The 12,981-nt window shown below is 42.7% G+C and overlaps 1 protein-coding gene across 1 annotated transcript in view; it reads right to left on the bottom strand.

Annotated features, from left to right (window-relative positions):
- Tg (thyroglobulin) overlaps positions 1-12,981 on the bottom strand; it is a 188,328-nt gene that overhangs the window by 136,431 nt on the left and 38,916 nt on the right. Inside the window, exons 21-24 of the mRNA XM_069991843.1 lie at positions 8,984-9,133; positions 7,560-7,730; positions 4,363-4,479; positions 2,656-2,771 (exon numbers count right to left, since the gene is read on the bottom strand). Of these exons, the coding sequence (XP_069847944.1) occupies positions 2,656-2,771; positions 4,363-4,479; positions 7,560-7,730; positions 8,984-9,133 (554 nt within the window). The remainder of the gene's footprint in view (positions 1-2,655; positions 2,772-4,362; positions 4,480-7,559; positions 7,731-8,983; positions 9,134-12,981) is intronic.

The raw sequence follows: 12,981 nt of genomic DNA, 5'->3' as shown, positions 1-12,981 counted from the left end.
TATTTAAACGATTTGTTTTTCCCCTTCCCCTCCACAAATTATACCAACATCAAATACAGTGAAAGCAGGGGTTATACTGTGGGGGAGGGACATACAAAGCAGCAAAGAAATAATCTTATAAATGTGTTAGAAACAATCGCATGAAAGAAAAGAAACCATTTGAATACATATCTTAGGGTTCATTCTCTAACATCACCTTATCTGACCTTTGATCAGAGGTTCTTAAATGATAGGCAGATGGCTGGACCTGGGAAGATTAAACCCAGTACCCTGGGCTCCTACCTTAGCAGTTTCTACTCTGCACAGTGCTGGGGAAGGAGTTGAGGAAGTGAGGCTGAAGGAGACTATGGAGCTGAGACTCACACTGGTCAAGGTGGACCAATCAGGGATGACCAATGGCCAAGTCCCACCCACTGCTCCAGAACTGAATGGAGAGCCCAAGGCACTGGAGAAAATCCTTAATAATGGCCCTGCTGGAATTCCTTTCTGCTCTGACTTGGGAGTAGGTTGGTAGTTATGAGCAATTATGATAATCATAATAATCAAAAGAACTGCTCAGTCCTCTCAATGATCTGGTGACATAGGTGCCACTATGGCTCCCATATAATATGCCTAAATAGCAGCACGTGAGTATTGAGATGAGATTTGAACCCAGGGCCTTTCTTCCTTCCTATATCTCATAACTATAAACTTGGGCTCAAGAGCCCTAAAACTCAGGGACAAAGACTTCTCTCCAGGTTTCTTCCATCATGTTGTTTATGAATACATTTTTTAATTGTGAAAATACCATAGAGAGGGGTTACAATTACATGGGCAAGGTAATGAGTACATTTCTTATCAAGCATTGTTGCCTCCTCCTTTGTTTCCCCTTCCCATCTCCCCCCACCGCTCCCCTGTGTTCCCCCCGCCCCCCCGCCCCCGCACCAAAGTTATAAATTTCGTTTTTCGATATAACATCTTGTACATCTCATTGTTGCAATGGGTCCACCTGTATCCCTAGTTAAACAATTTGTTTTTTCCCTTCCCCTCCACAAATTATACCAATATCAAATACAGTGGAAACAGGAGGTATACCGTGGAGGAGGGACATACAAAGCAACAAAGAAATATCTTATAAATATGTTAGAAATAATTGCAAGAGAGAAACACATTTGAGTCCTTATCTTGGGTTCATTTCACCTAACATCAACTTATCTGACCATTTCTGCTTGTCTCAGACATATACTAGTTATTGCAAATAAGGGAAACCATGGGACCTATGTTTCTTTGGGCCTGGCTTACTTCACTTAATATATTTTTTTTCCAAGTCTTTCCATTTCCTAACAAATGGGGCAATGTCATTTTTTCTGATGGAGGCATAGAATTCCATTGTGTATATATACCACATTTTCTTGATTCATTTATCTATTGAGGGCATCTGGGTTGGTTTCATATCTTAGCTATGGTAAATAATTCTGCAATAAACATGGTTGTGCTGGTAGCTTTAATATGGTCTTGTTTGTACAAGATCATTTGGGCAAATGCCCAAAAATGGGATTGTTGGGTCATAGGGGAGCTCTATGTGGAGTCTTTTGAGGAATCTCCATACTACTTTCCAAAGTGGTTAAAAAGTTATGGCACAGGGCCATGCCATATACCACTGTTAGTGATGTTGCAGCGTCTTTAGTAGATTTGCTTGTCCTTAGTAGAAGGCATATAGCATAGACAATGTGCCTACAGAGTGGGTTGGCAGGCTGCCATTGAGAGAAAACACAGAATTATTTTCTCAGAACAGAAAGATCAATCCCGAAAAGAAATTAAGGCAAAAGAACACAGATGATAACACACTAGCATGTAAACAAAAAACATGCTTATAAATACAGAAACATTTTCTGGAAGAGCCTATGTGAATCCACAGAGTAAATTGGAGATTTATGTGGGCTGAAGACACCTTTCTACCTTAATTTGATGGTGCCACGTATGTTTCCAATTTTCTACCAGCTTTGGCTTATAAAAGAGGCAATTTCATGCTTGGCACCGGTGGCTCACGCCTGTAATCCTAGCTACTCAGGAGGCTGAGATCTGAGGATCACAGTTCAAAGCCAGCCCGGGCAGGAAAGTCTGTGAGATTCTTATCTCCAATAAACCACTAGAAAACTGGAAGTGGTGCTGGGGCTCAAGTGGTCAAGTGGTAGAGTGCTCATCTTGAGCTGAAGAGCGCAGGGACAGCGCCCAAGCCCCACGACCGACCCCCCCCCCAAAAAAAAAAGAGGCAATTTCATGGGATTCTGAGAATACTTAACCTTCTAATCTTTGAGCCATAATCATGGTAGATTCTACAAAGGAATGACCAAGGACTCAGAAGGGCAGGTGGTGTTTAGGACTCTAGACAGTGACCCCAGGGCATCGGGGCCTGAGGGGCGAGATCATGGGCCCCGCACACTGAGACACCCTTCTAATTCTGTCAGGATGGGAAGCTGCTCCTGACATCATTGCCTTCTCTGTCAGTTTCTGGCCTGTGGCAGCTGCAAACTCCAAAGGCTCAGGGCTTTAAAGAACCAGAGACAACAAAAACGGACTGCTATCACCCATCTTCTTCTGTCACCTGATCATTTGCAGAAGACAGTAGAGCCTATCAGATACAGGATGGAAAAGGAGTGTCACCATCATGCCTACCTGCCCAGAAGTTGTGCAGACAAAGTTGTCACTCGTCCAAGCATAGAAATCACATGAGACTTCTGACCCCGTTGTGGACACTGTGAGGAAGCTGCAGGCGTCATCCTCTGCACAGTCTGGAAGCACCCATGGGACAATCACCACAGGGCTGGCTCAGACAGGAGACTTCCCTGCCTTACCCCAACCCATACACTGCACCCACCCCCACCGTGACAGTGCACCCACAGACCAACATTCACACAGTATACCATACACACACTCATACTCTCCTCACATCTACATTCACACCCTTATACTATACCAGACAGTCACACTATGGGCTCACTGACTATTTCACCAATACCACCACATTCACACCGCATGTGCACACTCACACTGTACGTACACTGCACATTCACATTGCACCACACACACTAATCATACTGTACCACACTCACACTATGCCACACACAAACTGCATTTATGTCCACATCATACCTCACACACACACACACACACACACACACACACACACACACACACACACACACACACACACACATACATATTCAAGCTGTCTCCCATACCCTATGGCACTTTGTCATGGCATGCAAAAAAGACCAGCACAGGCCTGCTATGTGCACCCTCCTGATCCACACAGGCTGCCTAAATAAGAAGACCTTGTTCTCCTTTTCTGAAAAGATAAGTGTCTTGCCAGATTTTCAAAGACAACCTCATTATCTTCCTCAACCTGTTGGCCATTTCCCATCACCTTTAGCTCAGTCAGTGTCTGAGGCTGGGATGGTTGGATTAACTATGTCCTGATCCTAACACATGGACTGGACTGTCCTGTCTCCTTGCCTCATTCCATGTAGTTTTTCACCCTCTTGTTCTGCCCAACTCTCTGGTGTGCCTTTCCAAGTCAAGCTATGTGGCTGCTACCATGTGTATACATAGGTGTGGATGAGTGGGCTCTTCCTTCCAGCTTAAATAAATAACTGCTTTAATTCTGCATCCAGGTTGCTTTCTTGGTGCTGGCTCATCAGGTCCACTCACTGTACCCCTTAGCATTATGCCTCCAGTTTCCTCAAACACCATGTGCTCTACACGTTTGTTCAACTCCTACTTCCTGTCTTGCCCTATGATTATGATACAAACAGCAGTATATGCCCACCCTAGTCATCTTCCAAGGGCCTTTTGCTCAATGACTACACCATATTCAATCACTGAAGAAGACCTATCTCTAAGGCTAAGACAGCTGGCCTTCATATCCATTAGCCTGGGCTTGAGCTTCTGCACTGAGGTTTGTTAACTCAGTGTCACCGAAGAAGTCATGGACAATCTCCATGCCCTCTCTTTCTCATCTGCAATTTGTGCCAACATTGGCCACTATGGATAGATACACTGGGTACAGGCAGTGTATATACATGTTTAGCAAATAGTTCTTATCATTGTCTCTCCATACGCAAATGGCTTTTCAGTGGACTAAGTTCATTTATTTCTGTCCCTACATATTTATTATAATTCTTAGCATTTGGTAGCTACATGATAAACTCTGCAATGAAGTTATGGATTGTGCATACCATGTGGACATCAATTGGTTTACAATGTGTTTGATAGGCTGGGTTTTTCATTATAGTGTAAGTGGTTTGACACAATGTGTTTTGCCAACATTGAAGAACATATTCTACATGATTCTCCATGCACCCATCTTCCCATATCCCTTACCTGCCAAGCACTGTACCAGAGGAGATTCAGAAACAGGGACTTTAGATCTGACTATAGCAGGAGCATCAGCACTGAAGACTACCTTCCATTTTGGAGCCTTCTCAAATTTCTGCATCACTGAAAATAAGACAGATTTGTGAACTCTGCCCTTGAAGAGTATAATGTATCGCAACAATAGCTTTCATACAAACTAACAGTTTAAGTCCTATATAATCAAGAAGCCCTACCCCATATATTCCCTTAAAGTTCAGCTAGTCCTTCATAAGGGAGCTCAGGCATGCTGTCTCACCTCTGTTCATTGGCACTGTAACTTTCCAAGTTTCTCTTTTCCACCTCATTATCAAGAGGTCAGAGGAAAAAAAATAATACTATATTAGGCTTTTGTACTCATTATTCTCATTGTTTCTTGTTTTATTCTATCCAAACTTGTATTTCCTTGCCTTTGTCTTTGAATGGCAATTATATCATATGATTTTATTGGAAATCTTCTATTCCTAAAACAACTTGAATTCTTTCTGAAATGAGGTAAGCTATTTTTAAAAAGAAAAGGCAGACATATGGATATGAGCATGTTGTGTGGCTCAGGCATTTGTATGACAGTGATTGTCTAAGCTATAAGTTAGCATCTGCTTCTCCAGTTATCATAGGCGTAATTGAGGTCCATTTGGTAGGAAAAGCAGTGCCACCTGCTCAAGGAACCAGGCTAGGAGGGAAGAAGAAAGATAATTTTCCAAGGCTACATGACGTGAACTTCATTCCTTATCAAGCAAAAATAACATAAAATACAACTGTCAATGAGCAAGGTCTATTATCTAGGCCACAAACACCTTAGGGTGCCAAAATTTTTCAGGTACCTATCAAAAATAGAACTCTCATCACTCAGCTAATAAGAGTAAAAATTGAAAAACGGGATTGTATCAAACTGAAAAGCTTCAGCACAGAAAAGGAAGTAGTCACTAAACTACAGGGACAGTTTAGATAATGGGAATAAAATCTTTGATGACTATAGATTGAATGAGAAATTAGTAACCAGAATGTACAGAAAGCTAAAAATACTACACTACCAAAGAATAAAAAACTTCATTGATAAATAGGTAAACGAGGGGCTGGGAAGGTAGCTCAGTGGTAGAGTGCTTGCCTTACATGCATGAGGCCCTGGGTTTGATTCCTCAGCACCACAGAAGCAGAAAAAGCTGGAAGTGGGGCTGACGCTCAAGTGGTAGAGTGCTAGCCTTCAGATGAAGACCTGAGGGACAGCGCCCAGGCCCAGCATTCAGGCCCCACGACCGACCAAAAAAAAAAAAAAAAAAATAGGTAAACGAACCGAACAGACAATTCCCAAAAGGAAAGAATACAAATGGCGAATAAATACATGAAGAAATGTTCATCATTCCTACCCATAAAGGAAATATGAATAAAAATGACACTGAAATCTCACCTCACTCCTGTCATAATAGCTATCATCAAGAATACAAACAACTAATGCTGGTGAGCATGTGGGGGGAAAGGAACCCTCATACATTGTTGGTAGGAATGTAAACTACTGCAATCACTATAGAACAGTGTGAAAGTTCCTCAAAAACTAAAACTAGAACTGCCAAATGATCCAGAGACACCACTCTCAGTATTTATCCAATGTAATGCTAAGATATAATGACACACTCATGTTCATTGCAGCAATATTTCCATAACTTGACAGTAGTCAAGATGCCCTAGGAGTCATGAATGGGTTAAGAAGTTGTGGTATGTACATATAGCAGAGTATTATTCAGCCATAAAGAAAAACAAAATGTGTGTGCAGGTAAATGGATGAAACTGGAGGTCATCATGTTAAGCAAAGCAATCCAAATTCAGCAGAACTAGGTAAAATCTTTTCTTCCATGTGTAGATGCTAGAGCTAAAAGATAACATGAACATGTAAATACACAGATTATGTGTATTCATGGTTTGTTTGTAATTGTGGGGCAGTTTGAGAGTATTAGAGAGGGGAAAGAAACAGAAAATTTGAGGATGTACAATAGCAAAACACAGTGAAGATGTGAATGAAGATAGAAAAACAAAACTCACTGAAAGGTCTTGAATTACAGAGGATAGGGAGAATAAAGACAAAGTACATGAGGGGACAATTTGGTTAAAATACTGTATATGTATGTGTGAAATAACCACAGTTAAACCCCTTTGAACAGTTAGCACACACTGTAAAATAACTTTGAATGGGCAAGAGTACAGAGGTCCTGTTGGTATGGAGGTACTATTGGAAAGCTGGGAAGGGACTGGGGGCAAATGGGAGATAGTAAAGAAGGATGCATGTGGTTAAAATTCTTTATATGCCTGAGTGAAAAATGGAACAATGAAGCTTGTTGAGATTGGTTTGGGAGGAAGGAAGAGGAGTGAGTGATTTAAGGGGTGAGTACACTGTATGCATATACTAACATATTGAAGTAAACTCCTTATACAAGTAATTGATGTTAGTAAAAAAGTATGAAATAAAAATGGAAAATTAGGATTTATTTACAAGCCCAAACTATAAAAGTATTGGTTCTTTGCATATATCTTTTCAAGCATGTATAGAATCCCTCATCACACAGTTTTATAAATGAACCTATGTTCACAGGTTAAGCAACGGAGGTTGCTTAACATCAAGTCAATACATTCACATGTACTTAGTGAGAGATGATAAATCTAGATAAAAGACACATCTACTCCATCTAAAGCCATGGGCTCTCTGTCACAGAAAACAGACCAAGGGCATTGAGCATCAGAGACACTGAAAAATGTGTTCTGAGTCACCCAGCAAGGAAGTTATGGAGTAAAGACTGACAACTCAATGTTTCCACAGTGCCCAAGTAGGCATGATATGCTGCCTGACCGGCAGAAGCAAGCTGCCCATAGCAATGGACACAATGACAGGTGAGCCCTTATTAAAGGTTTATTTCTTATGCATACTAGAGTATTTAAGGGTAGGATCTTATGATGTCAGAAAATTGCTTTCAAAAGATTCAAAAAAGCACAAATTATGAGCACTTGTTGGATCTAGTGGAGTGTACGTGTTCATCTGTAGCCATGCAACCTCATATAGGTTAACATTTTTTAAAATTTAACGTAGGAGACAAATGCATGTCCCACATCTTTCCCTTTCTGTAGAGTCCCAGAGAAGCCATCCCATCGCCACAGCTACTGTACCCACAAGCACGTACTCAAACACTGGGCGTCAGAGAGTGGGGCCTCTGTCTGAGACCACAGCAGTCTCTGCCCTTCTCCATCCACACAGAAGGCCATTCCACTTCCCCTGTCCCTCTGGATGGCTTGGTACTGGCCATCCTGGTCACACTGCAGGCCCTGCTCATTCTTCTGACAGTCTGTGACACCTGGAAGGAGAATTGGACATAGAAATCAGGAACAGGTCCTGGGGTCCCCTTCTACTCCAACTCCAAAGGCCCAGGTATCAGCCGATGGAAAAGTCACCCATTTTACACATTCTGGTTTAAAATTTTCAGTGGCCTCATCCTCATCAAAGCATGACACTCAGGCTCCCTGTTCAGATCCAGAAAGCATCCTTCTTCCCAGTGCTGTGAATGCACTCTGGGCCTCATTACACACTTTGGACTTCAAGAACCCCTGCCCTCTGTTTCCATCTACTCAAACCCAGGCTGAAGCATTGGCCCCATTGCTGCTGCCCCAGCTCCTGGCCCTTCACCATTTACCCTCCTCTACTATCTTGACTCCAGTGTGGGTTGTTCCTTCAAACTCTAGTGAAATTCACCCTTCTTATGTGCTATGAAGAGAATGGAAACCATGCTAACTGGGGAGAGGTTCTAGGAAGTGATTAGCACTAGATAAGGCCATTAGATAACACAATTAAGGATAGGTCCCTCAATTTTATCTTGATAGTTTAATAAGAAGTGGCAGACAGCTAAGAACTGGTGGCTCATGTATGTAATCCTAGCAGGGTGGGAGGTTGAAACAAGAAGAAGGACAGTTTCAGGCCAGCCAAGGAAGAAAAGTCAGTAAGACTGCATCTCAACAGAAGAAGATAGGTATGGTGGCACCTGTCTGCCATCCCAACTATGATGGAAACCCTAAAATAGGTGGATCAAGGTCCAGGGACATGTCTAAGAATGAAGTAAAACAAGGTTGGAAGTATGGCTCAATGCTATAATGCCTGCTTATTTTGCATGAGGCCCTGAGTTCTGGCCATCCAAAAAAAAAAAAAAAACTAAACTAAAAATAGAAGAGGCAGAGAGACAAGAATCACAGACAGAAATAACCACACTCCTTATTGTGTGACTAATGCCCTCAACTCCTCTGGACTGCCATCTTTATATGCAGCCCGCAAAGCTTTGAACCTCCAGAACCATCTACCAAAAGGAAACTCTTTAGACAGTTACCTGCCTAGTTAGCCCGCATGTTTTTCTGTGTGCCTAGTGGTCCTTAATGGTGGACAGTATTGTCCCCTGTCATCACAAGAGATATTTGGCAATGTTCAGAGTGATGCTTGGTTATCATGATTTGGGGGAGTGAGTATTATCAGCATCTATTGGAGGCAGGCTAGTGCTGCCACCAAACACCTTCCCATGCCATGGCCAAGAAACATCTCCTTCAGAGCAGCCTCAGGACTTACAGTGAAGCTGGCTGAATGCTCCGGTGCTCACAGTGGTTCTTCCTGCAGGACATGGGGCACAGGCCACGCTGCCTACATGCTCTTGGTAGAATCCAACAGGACAGGGGATGCATTGCTCATTCTGAGAATAGCTGCCTTCAGGACACTTAACTAGGAAAAAAGTACAGAGACGTGAGCTTAAAGCACAAAACACTAGATTTACAATAACAGCCCCAGAATAAGGGGTATATGAAACTCTAAAACCAGCACAATGGTTCATCCAGAAATGAATACCCACTGAGAGCTAGGTGTACCTCAGGCTCCAAAGCCAAGGTAAAGTTGTGAGAAGGCAAACCAGCCTTTCTCTTGCAGCAGAAGAGGGAGGCACACAAGTTCTTCAGGCTTGTGTAAAATGGAGTGTATTGGTAACGGAAAGACCCTCTGAAGGGTGACCCTTGAGACAAAATGATAAGAATAATCCCAGGAAACAATGCAAGAGAACAGAAATCTCAGGGGGCGGCAACAAGAGCAACATTCTCATTATATCCAAGGAATAGCAAGAAAAATGTCCAACAAAGCCAGCTATGGAGCCAGAGTTCAGTTTGTCTAGGGGCAAAATGGCAGGAAGATGAAGATAGCATAAGATGAGGACCCAGTAATACATTTCCATGGGAATGTCTCTAAAACCTAAAGGTGTGTGGTGGGGTGTGGTAGGAAGCAGAAAGGTTGTGAGTTTCCTCACTGCCCACTGTACCTGTGTAAGGGACTGTAGAATTTCTGGAGGTTCCATTTCCCTATCCTTTTGGAATAATGAACTTATAGTACCTATCATTTGAGGAAGTCTTTCCTGTAGCCAACTTCAATGCCTGTTCTGTCCAAACAGGCTGTTTTTGCTCTGTGGGGATGTTCCAATTCAAAACCTCCATTTCTGTGGCCTCCCTCTCTGTCAGCCAGTCTCTAATAATATGGCTCACACTTGGGACAAGAATAAGGGGATAGGGTATTCAGGGTATAAGATTAAAGAATATTCTTGCTAGCAGGGCTATTGAGTTTTTGATGGTCTTAGAAATCCCAAGGTCAGCCTTGAGGGTGAGAACACCCTTAAACTTGGTGTCCTGGATGATAGTCTTTCCTGAGACAGACTGTGCATGGGCTGATTCTCAGTGCTTCCTGTCCCTTGGGTTCAAACACTCCCAATCCCTTCAAACACCCACAGGCTAAAAGGCCAGGAACCTACCCAGAGAGACTCATATATCATAAGATAAGATTTCTAAGGTCAGATCCTAGGATCTCTACTCCAAGGCTAGCACAGAAACTCGGCCATGTTAATTTGTTATGGCTCAGAGGACAAATGGAATAATCTTTTTGCTCTCTTTCCTGATCCAGTGCGTGTTGTCCACAAGTTTGCCAAATAATTTCCAGGACTGAGCTTTTACTCAGTATAAGGTGGGAGCTGAAATCTCACTTATGCTTTAAGCATACTGACCCTCTGCTGCACTCATCTGTATTGTCTATGTGCATTAACATATCACTGCCAAGAGCTAGCATTTTAGTTCACAGGTGGGAAAGCTAAACCCCAGTGTGCTCATGCATGACTTGGTAGTTGGCTTTTCTGGAAAAGGCAGTGGGAAATGAAATTATAAAAACATACCAGGTATAGAGCCTGATGTTTTGAAGTGCTAACCCACAATCCAATGAGAAAGGTATCACCTATATTCTAGAATATAGAAAATTGAGGATCAAGGTTGACCAGTGAGGCCAAGAGAGGTGAGAATGCAATCTCATCTCTTCATCTCTAAATCAAAGCCTGTGTTCTACTCCTGGTCCAACAACCTCCTCTGGTAAAGAAACCAGCACAATGGAATGAGATGCACCAAGATGGAGCCAGTGTTGATATAGCAACCAACTGTCGCTGCTTTGCGTATGCACTTGGCACTTCTGAGAAAAGCAGAAATTTAAGGCACTTATTGGAGACTGTTTTCTAATCTGCCCCAAGCAAAATATCTTCCCCAGTGAGTGGAGTTTTGTTATTTTTATGAGTCAGGTTGTTGATGAACAACCTCCAGCACTTTAGAACTGGGATTACTTTTATGAGCACAAGCACTCCAAATTTAGTGCTAAAAGCAAATAAAAGTTTGCTGGCCAGCCTGAAAGACCCTGTCAGCACAACCCAGGGTGCTGGGCAGGACAAAAAGAAGAGAGCTACCTTCTTGCTGTAAACCTAACAAGCCCCACACCTCCTCTCTGCCCCAGGCATGTGTGTTGCTTCCTCCCATGGTCCTCTCTGTCCTTCATAGCAAGAGTCTTTTCATCTATTGGCACTTTGTAGGTCAGAATAAGACTGCAGCTAGCAGACCACTACCATTCATCCCCCCAGTAGGTAGCTGGTCTTAAGACAGAGAGGAAGTCCCTGCTTATCTCTCCAGCCACCTCCTGCCATTTTCCCCATAGACTCCATTCTTCTACAGTCTATAACATAGATACTTTCCCTAAAAAGACACACACACACACACACACACACACACACACACACACACACACACACACACACACACACATGAGCCTGCTTCCTATCTGCTTTTGTTTTAGCAGAAACTGCTACTCATCTGTCCAGAGCTCATGCTTGTGGTCCCAGAACAACACACATCCCTCACAGTCCCAATAAGTGGAAGTTTTGTTCTCATGACTATCCAGACACCTATTTCCCTATATTTCCCCCAAATAAACTGAATTTCTTCAAAGTGGAGCTATGTCTGTCTTTTGCTTTTCTGAACATGTGACATGGTTTTTAGGGAGGTAATTATATAAAGCTTGGCCATATGGATGGATATATCAATTGATGGATGAATGGATGACAGATGGATGAATGGAAGAAAGAAAAAAGAGGAAGGAAGGAGCAAGAAGGGAGGAGAAAAAGACATAGCATATTTCTTCAGGAAAAAAATCCATAGAGGACTAGTTCTATTATAAGAATTTATAGCGAATAAGTGAAAGTTCATTCTGAATAGAATGAAAACTGGAAAGCCTAGACAATCTCCCTGTGATCCTCCTTTATGAGCCAGTCGCTATGAAGGATTCCAGCAGGAAATTCCCAGGAACCATAGAGCAGGCCTTGAGACAGTAAGGTGGACCGTACCTCACAGCAATGCCCAGGTCTCTATCACTGTTGCCCAGTCTACGAGAGGCATGGAGGATGGATGCTCCCACTGGGCTCTGAGTCACTATCCTCCCAAGGGCCATCTAGATTAGTTCCCTGAGGTGACTCACAGAGTCTGATCAATCTCCACAGGACAATGTTCTACCTTATAACTTCACAGCTGTGTTCCAGATGTGTTTGAGAAGGGCAAGAGCCAAAGATAGATACCAGAAGGTAAGATTTTACTGCACCCCCTGTTGAGAATTGAAATGAGTGATGCACATAACCAAAGAATTTGAGGACAGATGGTAATAAACTTAAATCTCAGTACTGCCAATGGACTACAAAACCATTGTCTGAGATTTGGTTATGAGCCAAGAGTTTTTTGTGGTTTTTTTTTTGGGGGGGAAGGGTCCGGTCATGGGGCCTGAACTCAGGGCCTGGGTGCTGTCCCTCAACTCTTCAGCTCAAGGCTAGTGCTCTACCACTTGAGCCACAGCATCACTTCCGGCTTTTTTCTTTTTGCTTATGTGGTGCTGAGGAATCGAACCCAGGGCCTTGAGCATGCAAGGCAAGCGCTCTACCACTGAGCCAACTTCCCGGCCCTGAGCCAAGAGTTTTGAATCAATTATTTATTGTTTTCCAAGACAAGGTCCCATGGCATAGTTATTATTACTATTTTCCAGATCATGACCATTGAGGAGAGTGACTTCCTTAACTTCCACAACAAGAAAGAGTTGAAGCCAGGACTTAAGCTGGAATGTGTCTGACTTCAAAGAGAACTTTTTTTTCCTACAGTATATATGTATAACCACATACCACTGTTTTTCTCATTCATGATATGGGACTAGTAATACTCAACTGTCTGGACAGAGAAATGCTA

The sequence above is a fragment of the Dipodomys merriami genome, unplaced genomic scaffold (assembly GCF_024711535.1).
Source record: "Dipodomys merriami isolate MVZ:Mamm:240054 unplaced genomic scaffold, mDipMer1.0.p SCAF_4, whole genome shotgun sequence".
Lineage (NCBI taxonomy): Eukaryota > Metazoa > Chordata > Mammalia > Rodentia > Heteromyidae > Dipodomys > Dipodomys merriami.
Note: the sequence above shows the minus strand (reverse complement) of the source record. Positions and strands in the feature narration are given on the sequence as shown.